Genomic DNA, 21,566 nt, shown 5'->3' with positions numbered 1-21,566 from the left:
TGATTTCTTTCTGCAGCCTGTTGCAGTTTTTGCCAGCAAATCGCTACCAACTGCTATCCTAAAAACGCTGGCCTTTTATCTCCTACTTCACTAGAGTACGTAGGAGCTCACACCCCTCTGCTATTCAGGGCAAACTGCTTTGTTCTTTGCCCATCTCCCTGCCCGTGTTAGGTTAATAACTCAGCCACCATCACTTTCTCCATGCATAATTTTACACGCTTCCATCGTGTCTCCTCTTGCTCGCATTTTCTCTAAAGTCAAAGGCCCCAAATGCTGCATTCACTGGGGAATGAAAACCAGCCCAAACACAGCAGAGGACAGGAAAAGGATGTTTATGCTGGCGTTAACCCACCTCCCATGTGGTAGAAGCCTATGGCTACATTTCCTTACAAATTCCCATCATTTGGTGGGCAGCTAGCTAGTAATAACATGATATTTTGTCTTAGTCACATGATATGAAATATTTGGTCCCCTGGATAATCCAAACATCAGCTTTGACGTTTGTAAATCACCCCCCATCTTCGTAGGCCTGCGGACTTTGCTGTTCCAACTTATTAATGCTAAGAATGTTTCATTTGCAAGGGAAATTTATTTAGCCCTTTGAAAACCCTCTATGCCTTGGCAGACAGTAAGGGCCCAAGTTCCTACCTGGCAGGAATATCTAAGAACTTGCAAATAATGTGGTAATAATAATAATAATAATAATAATAGTGATGATTTGATGTTCCAGCTAAATTCTGTGAAATGGAGGCTATGATTTTTGAGCAAGCAGCCAGAAAGAAAACCACCTTACAATTTTAGACCAAAGAGCCGAGGTTTTAATCGAAATCATTTTGTCGAGAACACAGTGCCCCCGCAATTGGGCCTGTTCCATCGAAAATACCTGCCGCAGAGATTTTAAAGAACATTTCTTTGTTTGACTGTTTGTTTAAATATTTATAAATGGCACTTTCATAGAAAATATCACTAGGTGGTGTACAGCATAAAAACACACAGCACTGCAAGAATATCAAGAAAAACATCAGTAGCGTGCCAGTAAACTGGTTGATGGAAAGGTCGTCATTCGAAGCCGTAGGTACAGTTTTTAAAAGACCCCTAGAGAAAGCAGGGATGTCTTCCAGCAGACTCCCACTGGCATGGCGTTCCAGAGGGCACATGGTGTTGTTGTTGTTGAACTGTAGCTGTTTTTAGAATGTTTAACTATTTTAGAAGGCTTTTCGAGGTTTTTTAAGTATGGGTGTGCTTGGTGCCTTGGGCTCCTTTGGAAGAAAGAGAAGGATATACATTCAATACATAACAGCAACAACAACAGCTGGTCCCTGGCGAAGGCCAGCCAAAACTCAGGGGCACGGGGGACCACCCAAAGTGTCCCATCAGAAGAACTCAGTGATCAAGATGGACAATGTTTGATTGGAAGTGAAGGGCAGTGTGGTGTAATGGTTAGAGGGCTGCACCTCAGAGACCGAGGTTCAAATCCCCACTAAGCTGGGTGACCTTGGTCCAGTCACTCCCTCTCAGCCTAGCCCACCTCACAGGGTCGTTGTGAGAATAAGAAGGGGGGGGCAAGAAGGGCAAACGCCACCCCAAGCTCTCTGCAGAAAAGGTGGGAAATAAATGCCATAATAAATGAATAAAAGCAAAATTCCCAAGTGCCTCTGCATAGAATTGCAGCCTTGGCAACTCAGTAATCTCTGTTGTTGACTCTCCCACTGTCCAACAGTTCTTCTTACAGGTACTTTTATCTGGAATGTGTATTTTTAGGATAGGTTCCCTTTAGTGTGTATAGCAAAAGAGGCAGAAATGTGTTCAAGTATGAGCAGCTCGTAGCCTGATAAGAACTATACGCAGCCCCATCTTGCAGACAAGGCAAGTGAATGGCGACATGAGCTGCTGAGATTGAGTTTCCCTTTCAAGAGGCTGGTTTGGCTGGGCTTCAAAGACGGCAGTCCTTGTATTCAGATAGACATATTTGAAGCAAAATGTTTTGCATGACTGTGTCACCCTCTATCAGAGCGAAGAGTGAGTGCTCTTTGGAGATAAAGAAGCAAGTTTTCTTTTTAAAATAATGTGATGTGGGTGTGAAATCCTGGCATACGCTGTCTGGCTGGGTGCTGGATGATTTTGAAGAATATTTCAATTGAGCAAAGTGACTCATTTGATCCCTTACCTATGAAAATTTCTCAATGCATCAATGTGCTCTCAAGACCCTGGTTTTCAGCCAAATTGTACTTTGAGCGACATAAGAGGGTTTTTATTTTATACAAATCAGATACACATCTAAGCTAGTGGTTAGCTCCAGGCTGCTCCAGGCTGGTGTACCTCTGCAAGTGTATTCTGCAACATGTCATTGATTCCCTTATAGTGCTTTAGTGATAGATTTATGGAAGTTAAAGGGCTGATCTGGAACAGAAGAAATGGAGGTGAAGGCATCTAAACCAATTAAATGTTTTCCTTTCAAAGACTTCTTTTCTTGAAACAACGTTTCTGCTAGCCAAGTTTATTTGAAAACAGGATGCGGACAGAAGGTCTGATTTTAGAGAGAGCATTGTTAACTAGATTCATGCCCATTTTCACATTTTAAATTTGGGATTTCCACAACGTGCATTTGGTGCCAACAACAACAACAGGGCATTTCCTTTCTTTTCTTTTTTTCTGGATGTCATTTTTCTTGTTACAGCTCACTAGATTCATAGATAAGGTTTCGTTTCACCCAAAGAAGAACCTCTGTTTCAAGGAAAGGTGAAAATCAGGACGTGGCTGGGCTCCTCAATGGAGGACCCCTCTCACTTGGGCCTTCACCACCACCACCTCTTTGCCTCTTCACACACACATGAGGGCCACAGTGTCAGGTGTGGAGAGTCCTCCCCTCCCTTTGGTAACTTCACAGATAAGAATTAACGTGTGGTTGAAAGATTTATAGTCCTTTTATTACAGCATCATGCTGCAAGGACAAATACATAGCTCTCTGCAAGGAGGGCAGTTGGCTACTCTAAACCCTCCTTCTGACTTCCGCCACATTTTGGGCGCCAATGAGAAGTTCCTCCCTCCCTCTGACTCCTTTGCTCTCTGATACATTTGAACCTCTGGGTCCATGGTAAGGGGGTCTCCCCCACACACTCTCAAGTGATGTCTCAACTAGCTGCCCCCTCCCTTCTGGTTCTGCTGTCATTATCTCATAACTGGGTAACTCCACCCTAAGCTGTTCAGCTCCTGTCTCTCTCTCTGCTTCTGAACACGCTGTGGACAAGAGGGGGGAGCTCTTCCCCCTCCAGCTGTCCATCGGAGAGAAGCTGGTCTGCCATAGGATGCATTCCCCAGTCCTCGTCTTCAGACCATTCCCTGACATGCAGCAACTCCCATGCCCACAGTTTATTTTGTTTCAAGCTGAAGTTCCAAGTTGGGGGTGGGGGTGGGGACTCAGGAGGAGCCAGGCCTTAGTGTAGTGGTTAGGAGCGGTGGACTCGTAATCTGGTGAACCGGGTTTGATTCCCTGCTCCTCCACATGCAGCTGCTGGGTGACCTTGGGCTAGTCACACTTCTCTGAAGTCTCTCAGCCCCACTCACCTCACAGAGTATTTGTTGTGGGGGAGGAAGGGAAAGGAGATTGCTAGCCGCTTTGAGACTCCTTCAGGGGAGTGAAAGGCGGGGTATCAAGTCCAAACTCTTCTTCTTCTTTTCTTGTGACATACTTCTGGAAGCCAGTGTTACTTGGGCCACGTGACATGGAGGAGGAGGGTGTGTGTGAAGGTGCAAGGCAAGAGTGTGGCACCCAAAACCCCTTCATCATTTGGTCCCGTGCTCTCGCACAAGTAAAAAGCAGTACATTCCGGGATCCAACCAATCAGAAGCTGGGATGGCTTCTGTAATTACAGGATATCCTGGTCAAATTGGGATGGTTGGTGGGTATGTTCACCCTAATGGTTAATTATCCACTGCAAAAAGTTCAGCTGTATTTTGGTAAATCTACCAGCCTTTCTGTCTTTCTTGCCTTCTTGTTTCCACCTCCTTTACATTCCATTCCAATCTACATAGAAGACAGGAATTTCCCTTTATTTCTGAGAGACAGGAGGATTTATTAGTTCGAAGATGGTTGCTCAATGTGTCAGGGAAGAGGAAATTTCACATTTTCCACCAGAAGGGCTGGTGGAGGGTTCAGCTTCAGCCGTTCCATGAAATGGGGCAAAATTCAGAGGGCAGCCAACTTTTTGGCCAGTCTCTATACCTTCGCCATTAAGAGTGGATTCCTCTTCAGACATTAGCAGGTGATTGTAGTTATTCCCAAACTGCAAAACTTTTTTCACCTGCTGCTTTGTACATCAAGCTTGGCCCAATGAGCAGACCAATGTGTTGCTTTCCTGGTCAGCTCACCTACAAACTAGGGATGAATATTGGAAACAAGGGTATGGAGAGAAAGCGTGTTCTCATTAAAAGAGAGCGCGTGTTGCGGATGGGGCCAAGCAAGACACCCCGTAGTTGCCAGGCAGGATAAGATAGAGGGGCCAGGCAAGGATTGGTTGTTTGTGTTGCTGGGGTAAAATTGATGTTGCCAATTTGGGGGTAGGAGCAGAGATTATTTAAACAGTGCTCACAGCAATCTGCTTTCTCTTTCGCTGTGGGCACCGGATCACCCGCCCGCCCTCCCTTGTTTTGGGCTTGTGCTTTGACCTTCTTATGCCTGTCATGGTGGGGTCGTCTGCTTTGGGGCAGGGGCCCGGTAGGAATTTTGCCATCTGGCTGATTAGTGGGTGCCATTTGGTTTTTTGCCTACTGCGTAGCAAATCGTCACAACTTGTAAGGTTGGCGGTTAGGCATTGGTTTAAATTGGTTGGAGGAGGGGTATGGATTGGCTGGGCCAGCCCCTCTAATGCTGCTGCTGCAAGGGAATTCCGTTAAAGGAATTCAGGGGCTTACCATCCTTTCGTCCAAACCCCTGGAATCGGGTTTGGGCCGCGTAAGCCCCTGGGAGCATGCGGGGAGAAGCTGAGGGTCTGTGTCGCAGCTCCAGTTATCCCCGATCTTGTTTCCCCACACTGGCTTTCGCTGGAATCCGGGAGTCAGTTCTGTTCCCAAGGCGGGGGGGGGGGGACGGGGACGGACAGATAGTCATAACCAATGCCTAAGCAACCACTCACATCTTGTATGTTTAATAAAGTTGTGGCCAAAATTATGCCAAAAAACTTAAACAAAAATTATGTGTAATGTGTGAGTTATTGGGGTAGGGATGTTTTGGGGGACCTCAGCACGCAAAATGCAGAGTAAAGTTAAATGATTCAGATTTCTGCTCTGTCTACCGAGGTGGAAAACTCTCATTTAGTTTCGGTTTCCTTCAGACAGCTTCATTTCCTGGTTCCATTCTGTTTCTGAATTTTGAAGTCACCCCATTGTTTCCACTCGGAGGGCCACCCAAGTCTGGATTAAAGGAATTTTCTTTTAAAGTCCCTTCCTGGAATTAGGAGCAACAACAATAACAAAAATCCCTTTCAATTATTTGGCTATGGCAATCCCTGCTAGGCCACTAGAGGATAGAGAAATAAAATCACAGATTACTTTGGTAAAAGAGTGAAAGAGCTTTAGTTACCAGCTTTTCTAAGGTAATTAAAGTCAATCTCTTGTGTTTCTACCCTTTATGATATCTCTTGTTTATCTCTTTAAAATATAACCTGTGGCCAATTTCTACAACTATTATGGACTGGGGGTGGGGAGCAGGGGTACTGGGGAATGACAATTTTGGTGTGGCATTTTTCTATATTTATTCCTTACAATTCTATTCCATCCTTTACATCAGAAACTCAGGTCAGCAAGCATAACCTGTTCTTCTGTCCCATTGTGTGGGCTGAGAGAGAGGGCTTAACCCAGGTGGGTTGGTGAGAACATCTAGAATATTGCCAGGGCCCTTTCAAACTAGTGTGCAACGGTGTTCTCTATTACTGCCCCTTCAATGTGCATTTATTCATTTATTTTAATTCCCTGTCCTTTGAAAGAAACCGGGGCAGTGATCTACTGATATACAGAAAAGATATAGCGCATGTCCACATACGAAGGCATCTTCGTCACTGCACAGCTTCCTGTTTTGACTATTTTTAGTCATACATAGGTTATTTACATAGTGAGGAAGAGGAGCACAGCTATGCAAAGTCAATAGGTCTGCCCCAAGAAGGGGAAACTGAGCTCTGTGCACACATGGAAGTGCTTGAGAAGTGCCCCTTTGGCACAAAATGGATTATAACCATTCCAGCGTCACACTGACAAAAAGTGTGGGACAGGGATGACATGGGGATGGTGTCTGTATAAGTAAAAGTAAAAGGTAAAGGACCCCTGGATGGTTAAGTCCAGTGGACTTCAACAATGGGGTGTGGCGTTCATCTAGCTTTGCAGGCCGAGGGAGCCGGTGTTTGTCCACAGACAGCTTTCTGGGTCATGTGGCCTGCATGACTAAACTGCTTCTGGTGCAACGGGACACCGTAACAAGTGCCAGAGTGCACTGAAACACTGTTTACCTTCCCACCACAGTGGTACCTATTTATCTATTCATGCTGGTATACTTTCAGATGGCTAGATTGGCAGCAGCTGGGACAAAGAGACAGGAGCTCATCTTGTCACGTGGATTCGAACTGCTGACCTTACAATCTGCAAGCTCAAGAGGCTTGGTGGTGTACAGAACCCCAAAAGATGCAGAGAGAAAACACCCACGAAGCCAGTGTACTTCATGGCTAAATAGGGATTCAAACCCTGATCTAATCCAGCCCGCTAGCCTTTGCACCACATTGTGTTAAGTTGTGGGTGAACATATCAGATGACACAGTGATTCTTCAAACAGCTCTTGTTTATTCACAGCCAGAACAGAACAGAACTGAAGGGTTCAGCCAGCCTGCTTATATAGAGCTCCACTAGAACGCAACAGTAACCACTTTCTGTAACTATCCAATCACTGAACGTCACTTTCCATCCCTTATTTGCATATGTGGACCTGAGTGAAAACTATCTACAGTATCCCCCTGCTGGCCCAGGGTGAGAACTTCAGTACATAACACATTGGCTCCTTTCTCAAATGCTTCAATGGTGAACAAAGTTTTGGAGCGAAACGGCTTGTCAAATTCCCTTGCAAGTGCATGCCACATTGATAGTCCTTAGGAATTATACAGAGCTTCTGTGAAGCTCAAAGTGCATTACACGCATCTCTAGTTGCAACGAACCAGAAAACAAAAGGACCTGCCTTGTTTTCCTGCTGCCTGAGTTTGCAAAAGAAATAGCTTTTTTTTTCACATAAGGAAAACTGTCACCTGCCTATCCTGTTTCGCCGCCGGAGGCAAAACAGGAAGGTGTGGTCCGCCCCTACCAAACCCCTCACTTACGAGGGCTCCTGCAAGATCTCGCTCGAACCCGGAAGCCACCACAACCACTTCTCCTCGCTTCTCCAGTGACAACAGGATGGGTGGTTTGCCTGTAGTGGCGCCTTTTGGATTCTGCCGCCTGAGCCAGTTGCCTCAGTCTGCCTCATGGAGGGGCCGGCCCTGCTATCACCTGCTCATACGAGGGTGGGGAACTAAGCAAGATAATGGACCATGCAGAACTGGCAAAATTAACAGCAAAATTAAGATAATCTAATGATGAGCGTTTTATGAAAGAACAGGTGCCTTTTTTCATACTACTTAAAGAAATATAATAGTATGATGAACTCGTGAGCAGGATTTGAGCTATGAGTGACAGAAGTAATTAGATTATAGCACTGTGGGTTATGATTTAATAGATAGAAGGGAGAAACAACAACTCCCTGGAAAACAGGATGGGAAGTTGACGAAAATAAGAGAAAAAAACATAATTGTGTATTGGATTGTATATGTTGAAAATGTTGAAACTTAATAAAATATTATTGGGGGAAAGAAGATCACAAACAAGTGCAGGCAAGGACTCAGCAAGTACATTGTGGGATATTTTTAAGGGGATATTTATTGAAATTATTCATGGCCACATTCATGGAATGTTTTTAAGCTTCAGTTTTAAAACTGGTTTTTTAACAACGGTATTTTATATTTTGTCATGTAAGATGCCTCATCAGGGCTAAATCCTAAAAGTAATTAAATAAAGGAGTGACGAGGGGAGGAACACAAGGGTGGAGGACCTCAGGCTCAGGGGCCAAATGTGACCCTCTATCTGGCCCTTGGAAATCTCTCAAGCCCCACCTCGATTCCTCAGGCCACACACCTGACTGTTACTACTTTGCACTGTCCTTTGGTGTTTTTGCCTGGCTGCAATGTGCCCTTGAAGTCTTGCATGACTGGATGGATGAGAGAAGTCGGCGCAGAAGCTAGGCAAATGTAACACAAGTAACATTTGGTGCTCTGCCTCTGGCCCTGCCCAGCTCTGAGATGTGGCCCCTGGGAGGTTGCCCAGAAAGGACTGTGGTCCTCAGCCTTACAAAGATTGTCCACCCCTTTGCTAATGAGTACAGATCAGGCCTTCAGCCTGACAGATCAAAGGACCGTGAGCCAGTAAAGCAAATAAAAATGGGAACCTTAATATAAGAATTGTTACAACAGCCCTGTAAGGTTGGCCAGTGTTCTCATTCCCTCTTTGCAAGGGGGTTTTTTGGGGGGTTACTAGAACCGAGTGAGAAAGAAAGAGGCTCACTTAAAGTCCTGTATATGTTGCGCTTGAAGCCATTTAGGGTCATTTAACACTTTTTCACACAGCAGGACATGGGTGGTGCTGTGGGTTAAACCACAGAGGCTAGGACTTGCCGATCAGAAGGTCGGCGGTTCGAATCCCCGCGACGGGGTGAGCGCCCGTTGCTCGGTCCGTGCTCCTGCCAACCTAGCAGTTTGAAAGCACATCAAAGTGCAAGTAGATAAATAGGTACCACTCCGGCAGGAAGGTAAACGGCGTTTCCATGCGCTCCTCTGGTTCACCAGAAGCGGCTTAGTCATGCTGGCCACATGACCCGGAAGCTGTACGCCGGCTCCCTCAGCTAATAAAGCGAGATGAGCACCGCAACCCCAGAGTCGGTCACGACTGGACCTAATGGTCAGGGGTCCCTTTACCTTTACCTAATGCTTTTTCTTCACCATTTCCCCCCAGTAGTACGAGCCCTAAAATTCCTTCCTGTTAGATTTTCATTTTTCTCCTGCACTTAAATTTATTTGCTCTTCCTTTCTCTCTCTCTTCCTCCCTTCCCCAACTCCCTTCTTGACAGAGAACCTCTTGTTTTTCTTTCATGCTGTTGTCAGGGTTTTGGTTTTTTTTTATGAGAAACGAAATATAGCTCAGGAAGCAGTAGAGGGAGTCAAGCCCAGGGAGCGACTCCAAGTCCACTCCTCACTGAGGGGGGGTTTCACTTTTCACTCTTGCTTTATGGGGTTTCCCGGCATGGAAATTCCAACTTTGTCTTGCCCACCTCACCCCTTCCCCACAGCCAACCCCTCCTTCACTGTATATAAAAAGAAAGAGATGGAGTTTCCTCACACTGCTTTCCCTCTCGGAGCCAATACTTTCAAAAGCCTCGGCTTTCACTTCAGAAGGAGCAGCATCAAGGTTTTGAGACTGGTTTCCTTTTCCCTCTCGATATCAGTTTAAGACGAAAGGCAGCCAAATGTCAAGAGGAACTTCGTCAGCGTTGACGGCGCTTTTACTTATGGCTGTCCTAACTTGTGAGTTTTGTGCTTTGCTTTGGTATTTTTCAGGAGGCGGGAATTCTGTGCTTTTAGATATATACTAACATTGCTATCTGTTGAGTTTCGGCTTTGCCTACCCACCGTGCCCTTCACTTCAGAAAATAAACATACAGTTGTAGTTTGTTTGATGTGAGGCGTGTTTTTAAAAATTGCATGCTCCGTCTAGTAGTATGAGACACTTAAACTGTTACCTTATAAATGAATGGTTTCAGGAAAATAGCATCACTGGTGCAAGGAAGAAATTTCAATGATAAATCTAAATTATTTAGGTGCAGAAGAAGCCCCTTAATAACGGGGTAGTCCTAATCCTTATTTGAGAGTAAAACCTGCAGTGGAACTTACTTCTGAGTGGAGGTGGATCAGTCCATTTTGGTTATCCCTGTTTATCATTTTTCCAGTTATCCACATTTTGCACTTTAGTGTGAATTTCTGTTTTAACTAACATATGCTTTGTTGGAAGCAATTAAGTTCTTTTCACCAATATATTAATTATTATGCACACTTTCCCACAAAATATGCAATTTTTTGTTCGGTGAACTGTATTGCAAAATTCAAGTAAGTGTGAATTTTGAAGGAGAGCTGCACACATTTTTTTTTTGGAAAGCGTGAATTTGCTTCAGCTTTAAATATGAACAGAACAAAATTTCTCCTCCATCCCTACTCCTGAGAATTAGTGACTTCATGCATAAGATTGTGCTGACAGTCTGATCCTGCCTGTGTTTACTCATAAATAGCACAAATTCTTTCCCCAGAATTCAGTAAGACTTACTTGAAGTAGGTAGCCATGTCTGTTAAAAATATCTACTCAGAAGTAAGTCCTATTGAAAGTGAGGTTAGGATTGCAGCCTAAATCTTGCTGAGTTCAATGGGGCATATTCCCAGCCAGGTAATTTTACATTGGAATTCCTGCCCAAGTACTTATGTACAGATCATGCAATTTTATAAATGCTGTTACAGTTGTATATGCAAAATCAACTTGTGTATTAAACAGGTCAAGTGAAATGAATTAAACAAGGCCTTTGGGGCAATAATTCACCTGCTGTTGGCTGTTCAAATCAGTTGGTGACAGATGGATTTTAGGTTGCCAGCAAGCATAAATTTGTATAGGTTTATAAACTGTCACAATTGTAGATTTAAACCCAGACATCTGAAACTCAGTTCAGTATTTGCTTAGACAGTTGTGTGTGCTTGCTTGGTAGAATGTGCCATCTAATTCAATGGGGTCTGGGCTGGAGATGACTTGTTGAGAATAGACAGTCTGACGGATTTAGATATTGCCTATATGGTGGGGAATGCCATTAGAGGAAAATATAAAGCCTAACTGAATTAAAGAGATTGACCCTGTTTCTTTCCCTCTTCTTTCAGCTAAAGCATTTGAGGTGGAGGACATTGTGCCCGGCCACCAAGTTGCCGCACAGATCGGTGAAGACCTGGTGCTATGGTGCAACACAACTGGTTGTGATCGCCCCACTTTTTCCTGGAGGACCCAACTTGACTTCCCGTTAGGTGCAAATGTGAGCCAACGGGGAAGCAGCTCAGTCTTAACGATGAAGGTTGGCTTTGAAAACGAGCACGAATATCTCTGCAACACTAGATGTGGGGAGGTCAGGAAACAACAGAGGGTGCAAATTGACATTTACTGTAAGTAGCATTCCTGCACAACCCTCTGAAACAATCACATTTCAACCTACTAATAACTATAATCCTTGGCGCCGATTTGTTTTCTCTGTTTTAGTTGCACCTTGCTTTTCCCATGGTCTAGATCCAGGATTTTACATGTTCATTGTTCTACGTGTGTCTCATTTGATCTGTGCTCGTTTCTGGATTTGTTTGTTTTGCTCAAGACAACCCAGATTACAGAGAAAGGTTGCACACCAGTTTATACAGTGTGAATAAATTGAGTAGCATTCTCCTGGGGTGAGGGGCCTGCACCCCCTCCTCAAAAAAGTTCAGTTAAGCAATTTTGGACCCAGCGCTGTATATGAAGTCGCTCTTTGAGGCATGAAGTGTCTTTTATTAGTTTTGGCTGATCTACGACCTGCAGCCCTATCTGGACACAAAGAGCCTTGCTACCATTATAGCTCAGCTGGTTAGCGTGTGGTGCTGATAACGGCAAGGTTGCAGGTTCAAACCCCATATGGGACAGCTGCATGTTCCTGTATTGCAGGGGGTTGTACCAGATGTTGCTCAGGATCCCTTCCAATTCTACAGTTCTATGTTCCTTGCTCTAATAACCTCCCACTTCCAACACTGCAGTGATTTATATGTGAGGTTGCCCATTAGATGGCCCTGAGTTCTAGTATTGTGTGAGAGGAAGAAAAAGCTTCCCATTACCTGCTTTCTCTGCAGCGTGCATTAACATACTGAATAGGTTGTGTTGAACAAAATCTCCATGGAAATCCACCTGCTTAAGCCTCATTGAAGTGAGCAGGAGGTGAACAGAGCACAGTCAAGCTCTTGAAGAGTTTCCGATTGAATATTGTCGGTGAGGGGGGACGACTCCCCAGTACAATGGTACCTTGGTACTCAAATGGCTTGGCTCCCGAACGCTGAAAACCCAAGAAGTAAGTGTTCCGGTTTGCAAACTTTTTTGGAAGCCAAACGTCCTGCAGCCAATCGGAAGCCACCCCTTGGTTTTCAAATGGTTTCAGGTGTCGAACAGACTCCCGGAACGGATTAAGTTCAAGAACCAAGGTCCCACTGTACAGATGGAGCCATTATAATTTAAAATACATTGTAGAAATTTTCCTTGTTGCTTTCTAAATACACGGAAGCAAGTGGGTCCTTCATATTTAGATGCAGCTGAATGAGTACTTGTTCAACAAACATGCAGAATTTGGCAAGTTCTTTCTGTCAAGGGAAGAATTCACATATGAAAACCCCCTCACTGCTGCTTCAGTTTTCCTTCAGCCGTGATAGGTCTTAACTTGAGAAGCAGATCATACTCAAAACACCAGAAACCTGAATTTAGGGTGTGTGCACAACATGCAGTCATTCCACTTTGAGCCTCTCTCGAGTAACCTTTTCTCCTTCTGTGTCCTATTTCTAGCATTCCCCAGTGATCCTGTTATAGAGATCAGCCAGCCGCTTATTCTGGGGGAACCAGCCACTATCACCTGCCGTGTTCCTAAAGTGTATCCCGCTTATCGGCTGGAGATCTACTTGGAGATAGAAGGGGAGGTTCGTCGGATGACAGAGTTTTCCCGAGAACCCCTTATCAAATCTGTCGAGACGAAAAGTGCAAGCATGACGTTTACTCCCAGTGAAGATGATAATGGGAAAGAAGTCACATGCAGAGCTGAACTGCCAATTGATGAGATGGAGTTTGAGCCCAAGGCGAGGAAAACAACACAAATACTGCATGTTAACTGTAAGTAAATTGAGACAATTGGTCTTCAGGGATACATTATATGTACAGGAGAGAATCAAGACCTAGGGTGCAGCACTGATTAATTATCCCATCATCATCATCATCATCAGTGTGGATGTGACTTAGTTTTCATTTTCACACACTGTAAAGGTAAAGGTAAAGGTAAAGGTACCCCTGACCATTAGGCCCAGTCACAGATGACTCTGGGGTTGCACTCTCATCTCGCTCTATAGACTTTGGGAGCCAGCGTTTGTCTGCAGACAGCTTCCGGGTCAGGTGGCCAGCATGACTAAGCCACTTCTGGCGAACCAGAGCAGTGCACGGAAATGCCGTTTATCTTCCCGCCAGAGCAGTACCCATTTATCTACTTGCACCTTGACGTGGTTTTGAGCTGCTAGGAGCTGGGACCGAACAACGGCAGCTCACCCCGTTGCGGCGATTCAAACCGCCGACCTTCTGATCAGCAAGCCCTAGGCTCTGTGGTTTAGACCACAACACCACCCGTGTCCACTGTAGTGTGTGACAAATTTAGTGACACAGGGGAACAACCTTGCTGAAAAAAGGCCTGTTGGGTTAATAATACAGTGGTACCTCGGGTTACAAACACTTTGGGTTACAGACTCCACTATCCTGGAAGTAGTTAAGAACTTTACCTCAGGATGAGAACAGAAATCGCGTGTCAGCAGTAGAGCAGCAGCGGGAGGCCCCATTAGCTAAAGTGGTACCTCAGGTTAAGAATGGTTTCAGGTTAAGAATGGACCTCCAGAACGAATTAAGTTCGTAACCAGAGGTATGACTGTAATAATAGATCTATCCCATTTTGGCTCTTGATTTGGCCGTTGTTTAATGTAAACCACTTGCTGGTTTTTACTACAATTAAGCAATGAGTACATTTTGATAAGTAAAGAAAATAAATAAACCATAGGGAAGCAATAATACATACGGATCAATTTCTTCTGAGAGACACTAATGCTTTGTGACACACGAAGTAGATCTTTTGGCACTGGCTGCAAAAGGAAAATTAAAACTGGAAAGAGTTAGATGATATTGCTATGATCTATTTTGGAGATGCAGAAATTTAATCTGATTTTTCTTTCCTCTATATTATTGGTGTTGGTTGTATTGTTGCTATGTTTGAATTTTGTACACTATAATGTAATGGTCAGAGCTTTTGGCTAGCACAATAAACTTACTGAACTGACATTTAACAACGTACACTAATGACAGGCTTGCAATGTGGTTGTTTCTCCTCTCGTAGATGCCCCCAGACTTCCAGACTTCTCCATCCTTCCTGCTGGGTCAGTTAAGGAAGGAGAAAGTGTTACTTTGCAGTGCTTTGCAAAGGGCAACCCTGCTGCCAAGGTCACCATAAGGAGGAAATCAGCCAGTGAAAAAGTGGTCCTTGATAGCAAGGATGGAGTCGTCCACATCCCTAGAGTGACTCCTGATGATGTAGGAGACTACGAGTGTGAAGCAGAGAATGAGTTTGGGAAAGTCAAAAGGGCAAAAACACTAAGTGTGGAATGTAAGTTTGAATAAATAAGCAATACTTAGCATCTATTTTATTTATTTGTTATTTACTCAATGAATTTATATGCTGCCTTTCTGCTGAGGCACCCAAACTGAGTTTTAGAGCTCTCCAGTTTTGCGATTCGCCCATTGACTCTCTGGCAGATAAAAATAAAAACACAAACAAACACAAACAGCCCTCTCCCCAAGTCCTCTCTTCCTTCTTACAGGGCAGGTGGTGTCTGTTGGCCCTGGAAGAGGGTGGACTTTGTATCTCTGCCTGCCCCGCTCTCTGCCTTCTCACAGTGCAGAACGGTGTCGGTATTACATTTCCGAGTGCCCTTGCCCTGTAAGACAGGTCAAGACAGACCAAGCGCCCCTCTTCTTGCCTTCAGATGTGTTTAGCAGAAGACCTTCGTGTTCTGGAAAGCGCTGATGTTAGCATAAGCTGCTTCGTGAAAGCTTTTGCTTTGAAGCGTGTGGTGTAAATAAATGAAATAGATAAATGAAAAAACAAATCTCCATATTCCAGCTGTGGGGCTAAGGTTGTGAGGTTTGTCTTGAGACCAGCCAGGGTATCTGCAGAACACACCTCACATCTTTAGTCAAGGCTTGGATAAAATGCATCCTTTTTGCATTTTGTTTTCTAGATGGACCAAGGAATACAAGGATTGTCGCTGCGCCTTCTAACACAGTGAAGGAAGGAGACACCGTAACTCTGACTTGTTCCACCTATGGGAGTCCCACCCCAAATGTTTTCTGGAAAAAGCAGCTTTTGAACGGAGGCTCTCGGCTCATTTTGGAAGGTGCTACTTTAACCATAAAAGCCGTACAGGCAGAAGCTATGGGACTTTATGAGTGTGAAGCAGTTAACGTGGCTGGGAAAGAAAGCAGAACTGTGGAAATAATTGTTCAAGGTAAATAAAGGTTTACAGCGAAACAAGTTCAGCTTTGATTTCTAGGGCCAGATTGTGTGCTCTTCACTTTTGGTTAAGGGCAGAGATGAAATTAACTTGCCTGCTAAATCCTTCTCTTCAGTTTTTAGTGCTGGAATACTCCCCAGCTCTGAATGCTCAAATGTTTGCCAAATATTTGAAAAGTTGAGATATGTATGTGATTCTTGATTTGACAGTATTTGCACAGTGTAACTCAACCTTTTTATCTGGATTGATTATGAATGCCACTAAATATATCCCCCTTTTTCTCCAGTCTTGTCACCCTCTACTCCAGAAATGTCACATTCTACTCCAGAATTGTCACCAACTGCTTCAGAATTGTCACCCTCCACTCCAGAATTGTCACCCTCCACTCCAGAATTGTCACCCTCCACTCCAGAATTGTCACCCTCCACTCCAGCATTAACAGATCAAACTGAAACTGTTACTGAGGTGGAAGATTTCACCATTAAGAGCACAACCTATAATACTCAACATCAAGTGACTGACAGCAAAGGGGAGGATCTGGAAAAGGAAACTTCCCTCACCACAAACGGAAGAATCTTTACAACGTATACAGCATCCAGAAACAATACGATCACGTACGCAGTGAAAGTTGATGATGTTGGAAACAGTACAGAAGAGGACAGAATAGTCAAAGGTAAGTAATTCACTGCCCCTCCCCGACTATTGTATCCTCACACCAGAGATGTGGCAATCATGGGAGTTGTAGTCAATCAATACCTGAGTTAACCAGAGAGCTAACTACAGTCATACCTCGGGTTGAAGCAGCTTTGGGATGAATATTTTTGGGTTGCGCTCCACGGTGACCCAGAAGTAACGGAGCGTGTTACTTCTGGGTTTCGCCGCTTGCGCAAGCGCAGACGCTCAAAATGACGTCACACGCATGCACGGAAGCGGCAAAACGCGACCCGCGCATGTGCAGTTGCGTGTTACGTTCGCTTCAGGATGTGAATGGGGCTCCGGAACAGATCCCGTTCGCATCCAAAAGTACCACTGTACTTAGTTGCAGTATAAGCTCTAGGTGGTTTACAAGAAAAATTAGGATCCTCAATAAAAATAGATTAAAACTAATAATAAAAATAAAAACGAAGCATGATACCCGAACAACATCCAAGTGTCAGGATGTGCTTGTCTGAACAAAAAATGTTTTGAAGACATGTCAAAAAGAGTACAGCAAAAGTGACAAAGAAGTTAAACCATGGGAGGAAAAACAGAAATACCATGTCTTCGGCAACAGTTTCGGTGTTTTATTATGTCTCTTTACTCAAGAAGATCTAGCAGTGGAAGAAACTGTCCATTTTGGTTCTCTCCGTTTCTCCAGTTTTCAGTCTTAAATTCAGTTCTCCACATTTTGCAGCAATTTGTGTGTTTGTGTTTTTTAAAAGAAATCCACAAGAAAATTCACCACCATTTTAGCATGAATTTCTCTTAGCAAACACTTTTTTGCTTGCACTTTTAATGTGCACATTTTTGCAAGCAATTTGCATTTTTGTATGTTATTTTTACTAATACCTTCATTTCTATGCACACTTTTGACCTAGCCTATCCATTTTTGTCAATATTATTTACATCACAATATTCGGATAGGTGTGGATTTTGAAGGATTCATATTGAACATATTGTTTCAGAAAGTGCAAATTTTGTAGATTTGACTTATAAAGGTGTACCAAATTGAATTTTTCCTCCATCCCTAACAATGATGCAAACAATTGAGTTGGAGGAGGGAGCAAGAGTGATGTTAAATTCAGAAGGGAAGGGAATTATTTTGTTAGGACAGAGCTAACCAACATGGAACACTTTGCATGATGTTGGACTACAACTCCCATCAGCCAAAGCAAGCGTGACTAAAGGTCAGGGATGATGGGAGTTGTAGTCCAACATCATCTGTAGGGCAGTACATTGGCTACTCTGTGTGAAGATGTATTGTCTTTAAGGTAGCACTACTGATATAATAACTCAACTTCACTCAACTTCTTTATCTTCCCCCCGACTTCTGCAGAGAGAATAGAAGAGCCAGATTACGTGACTCCTGTGATCATTGCTGTTTCTTCGTTAGCAACGGCGGCCGGGCCCATGGCAGCCCTATTGATTTACATTTTTCGGAAGGCGAAAATCAACAGATCCTACAGCCTGGTGAACTCCCTGAAACCAAAAGTATAAACAGAGCAAGAGCAACCACATGTTTTCTGCAAGATTAACAGGCGGATAATGTCGTGCATTGCTTTGATGAACTTCCTCATCATAACTCAATGTGATAAACCAAAAGTACGCACTTTCGTGAGAATCACCGTGGTGTAGTTGTTAAGTGTGTTGGGCTAGGACTGGGGAGACCCAGGTTTGTCCCTACGCAGCCGTTAATCTTGCTGGGCTCCCTGGGGTCAGTCACTCTCTCAAGCTAACCTACCTCACAAGGTGGTTTTAGTGAGAAAATGGGGATGAGGCTATGGGTGCTGTCCTGAGATTCTTAGTGGAAGGACAAGGTATCTGAAGAAGTGTGAAGGCACACAAAGGCTTATACCAAGAACAAACTTAGTTGGTCTCTAAGGTGTCACTGGACAATTATTATTATTTTAAATATATAGTTCGACTGTGTCAGACCAACACAGCTACCTACCTGAAGGTTTTAAAATGTGATATATACAGCTTCACATCTTTTGGTAGCTAAGTTAAGGGATCTGTGGTCAATGGCAGACTGTGGGGTTTCAAATTTCAGCACCATAATTTCATTCTACATCATAGTTGTGGTGCCCCCGAAGCTCTGCACCCGATGGAACTGAACCACTCAGGCACCCCTAAATCCACCTCTGTCTGCGGGGCAGATGTTACCTATTAATAAAAGGTCAATTGCTTGCTTTCGAACTGCCTTCACAGAAGGAAATCCTGGAAGCATTAGACCATCCTTAGAAATAGCGTATATTTTATAAAGTCACAGATCTGAGGGGGAAATGCCCAAACTTCCCATGGCCCTATTAGTTCTGTGCCAAAGCATTTCCTTCCACATATAGCGGAATAATTGCCGGATGGTTCAGAAAGCAAGATTGGTGAGTTTGTATTATTACAGTGTGTGGGGTTCCCCGCCCCTCTAATCCAACTGAAGTTAGGGATTTTAAAGACCCACTGATTTCAGTGGAGGTTATTTTAAAAGACACGCTTAATCTTTCCATCGAAATAAACTGTACTTCTTACAGTTGGGCAGATCCACACCACACATTTGAACTAACGTGACATCGTGTCTGTATACATACCCAATCCTTTCCGTCATTTTCAGCAATGCAATCTGGTAGTTTCACGAACCTACAGCAGTGTAAAGTGAAGTTCTATGAGAAAGACTAGGTGGAATTCTTAACATGTTCCTCAGCACCCATGCCAGGAATCTAGGGAGGGGGGAGCTGCAACAGTTAAGCTTGTTTAAAACTGTCACAACATGGTAGTGTGTAGACAATGTTCTGTGACGTCATTCTCTATGACTGAATAAAACTAAGGCTGCGATCCTATGCACGCTTCATAGGGCATATTTATCTGAATAAATATGCTTATGATCACATGGTAGAACGTCCTCCACTCATATTAAGTGGAGTTCAAAACATGTGTTGTCTCCCTAAATTCTAACTACAAAACAACAAAACTGACTTTTAATGTCTACTTTAAAGGACGCTCTCAACTGTAATTTTACAAAAATTAGCTTGTACAATAGCACTCATGAAATTCATTCCCAGTGGAGTGATGATATGTCCTTCTGAAAAGATTTTCGACACCCTCACCTGCAATTTCATGTTCTTGGTACTTTTACGTCTTGCACAGTATTATTTAAATCTGTTTGTAGCACCAAAGTTTTTTTATCCTGTGAATAGAATATTCCTGTTTACATTACCTCCACTCCCATTTGTAAAATGTTGTTCTGCTAAACAGCAACGTAGCCAAAGTTCTGTAGCTAGTTTATGTGTTGTTATTACCTTTGTAAATAAATGTCCTTTTCCTTGCTTTGTAAGGGTTGCTGTTTTCTTTTGGCCCTTGCGAGATTTCGTAGAATTGTTTAGTTGTTTGCTGTAAACCGGGGACAGGGAACCTGTAGCCTTCCAGATATTGTTGGACTCCAATTCCCATCAGCCCCAGCAAGCATGGCCAATGTCTAGGGAGGATGGAAGTTGTAGTTCAGTAACATCTGTGGAGCCCAAGGTACCCCAGCTCTGCTGTAAACCTTGGTTTGCTTAACTACACCTGACTTCAGCACTGCAGCTCTCTCAATCAATGGAAATTAGCTAGTAGGACTAGGAACTAATGGATGTTGATGTTGCCCCACAAGGTGTCTGTCTACTTTAGCAGTGGCAGTTGTGCTAATGTAATTGACAGTGTGAACCTAGGGTGTGAAGGACGGACTGTCTGAAAAGAACATCGGAGGGTGGTGGATGAGAAATTTCACAGCAGGCCTTTCAGACCCCCCAACATGTAACCAATAGGTTACATGCAGGATTTTTTCCAGGTTGAGGGCAAAATACATACCACACATACAAAACTAGTGTTTGAGAACAGACTACCATTTCTGGTAAATTCCAAGCTAGGTAGACCTGGCCTCTGAGAAACTTCTATACCATCTCTACTCCTCTGTTGTTTCATGATGAGTAGACCTGACGTGTGTGATTGTATCTTGCCAATGAAACTCTTAATCTCACTCCTGGCTCCCATCAACCCGCTCTGGCCCTTGATTAATTGCCCCGCTGATGCAATCAACTTTAACTTGCATTTCCCCAAATGGCAAGAGCAGCAGGAGAAGGGATTGCTACACTGCTAAGTGGTCATAATCTCTGCATCCCATCCCACCCCCAGTAAAATGGATGTAACAATATTGGGCTACTTTGCAGAGCGGCCATAACCCACATTCTCTCGATACAACCCCCATTCCTGCTTATATCCCACTTTTTCTTTCCAAGGAAATAACCAACTTGATGTCCCCATTTTCACTTTTATTTTTACAATGATGAGAGCTCTTTCTCTCTCTGCCTGGGATGATCCTATGGCCGTTGGGGAGTGCTTCTGAATATTCTCCTATGAAATATTGGCATTGGCAGGGAATTGTTTTTAACGTTAACAAATTAAATATTAAAGTTTACAATATTTAATAAATTTTGAGTAAGACCCGAGTAAGAAGACCACTTTCTGCTTTGGAAAAGAAGCAGTATTTCCATATGAGCCTTTTGCTCTTATCATTTTTGGCCAGTGACTACAGGGTTGGAATGTCTTACAGCACTTGTGTGATTCTTGGGCTTATGACTGCTAGTCTAAGTACATTACCCAGGTCAACAGCAACCATTCTGCAGATTAGGAATCCTTGATCCAACTCGCCTCTTCCCCAGTAAGCACATAACCTCTTCTAGGAAAGCTGCTCTTCTGCCAAGATTCCAGCATTGATTCTCAGCAGCTTTTGACATATCCCTTCATGCAAACATTTGATAGTTTGTTTAGAAAGAGAGGAATGCAACCACTTTTTGAAAATGGTTTGCTGTTTCTGCTCTACTGGCGCCATGTCACGTACACAGAAAGAGCTGGCAAGGGCTCCTCCAGATGGGTCTAATTTTATACATTCAATTTGAAGTTAGATTGGTGTTAAATTGCCCTTATTATTTCAATCAATGCAACAAGGATCCTCACAAATGTCTTAAGGCAGTGGTGTCTTAAGGAATATGGCAGGGAGGGAAGGAACGTGGGAGTTTACTGTATTTCAGCTTTTGTCCAAAGGCTACCCTAAAACCACGTGGTAGGATGAATAAAACTGACCTTTCTACTACACACTGTTTCAGACTAAAGATGCGAGTGGCGCTGTGGTCTAAACCACAGAGCCTCTTCGGCTTGCCGATCAGAAGGTCGGTGGTTCGAATCCCCACAACAGTGTGAGTTCCCGTTGTTCTGTCCCAGCTCCTGCCAACCTAGCAGTTTGAAAGCACGCCAGTGCAAGTAGATAAATAGGTACCACAGTGGCGGGAAGGTAAACGGTGTTTCTGTGCTCTCTGGTTTCCGTCCCAGTGTTCCGTTGCGCCAGAAGCGGCTAAGTCATCCTGGCCACAT

General features: G+C 43.8%; 1 protein-coding gene across 2 annotated transcripts; it reads left to right on the top strand.

The window, feature by feature from the left end:
• Positions 1 to 9,292: 9,292 nt before the first annotated feature.
• On the top strand, positions 9,293 to 19,494 carry VCAM1 (vascular cell adhesion molecule 1). 2 transcript variants are annotated; one of them, XM_083511119.1, is made up of 8 exons: positions 9,293 to 9,644; positions 11,034 to 11,309; positions 12,718 to 13,038; positions 14,297 to 14,563; positions 15,198 to 15,464; positions 15,757 to 15,861; positions 15,904 to 16,143; positions 17,506 to 19,494. In XM_083511119.1, the coding sequence occupies exons 1-8, from the start codon at positions 9,587 to 9,589 to the stop codon at positions 17,664 to 17,666; spliced, it is 1,695 nt and encodes a 564-aa protein (XP_083367245.1). In that variant the 5' UTR covers positions 9,293 to 9,586; the 3' UTR covers positions 17,667 to 19,494. The 2 variants fall into 2 exon arrangements, with proteins under 2 accessions (XP_083367245.1, XP_083367244.1); XM_083511118.1 differs by having other exon boundaries at positions 9,295 to 9,644; positions 15,757 to 16,143.
• Positions 19,495 to 21,566: the final 2,072 nt, after the last annotated feature.

This window comes from Podarcis liolepis, assembly GCF_965112155.1.
Source record: "Podarcis liolepis genome assembly, chromosome: 6".
In the NCBI taxonomy this organism is placed as follows: domain Eukaryota; kingdom Metazoa; phylum Chordata; class Lepidosauria; order Squamata; family Lacertidae; genus Podarcis; species Podarcis liolepis.
This window is presented reverse-complemented; position numbering and strand designations above follow the sequence as displayed.

Coding starts and splice junctions, on each gene's coding strand:
- VCAM1 (XM_083511118.1), top strand. CDS start 9,587: ATGTCAAGAGGAACTTCGTCAGCGTTGACGGCGCTTTTACTTATGGCT. Junction 11,310..12,717: donor GGTGCAAATTGACATTTACT/GTAAGTAGCATT, acceptor TCCTATTTCTAG/CATTCCCCAGTGATCCTGTT. Junction 15,465..15,756: donor TGTGGAAATAATTGTTCAAG/GTAAATAAAGGT, acceptor CTTTTTCTCCAG/TCTTGTCACCCTCTACTCCA.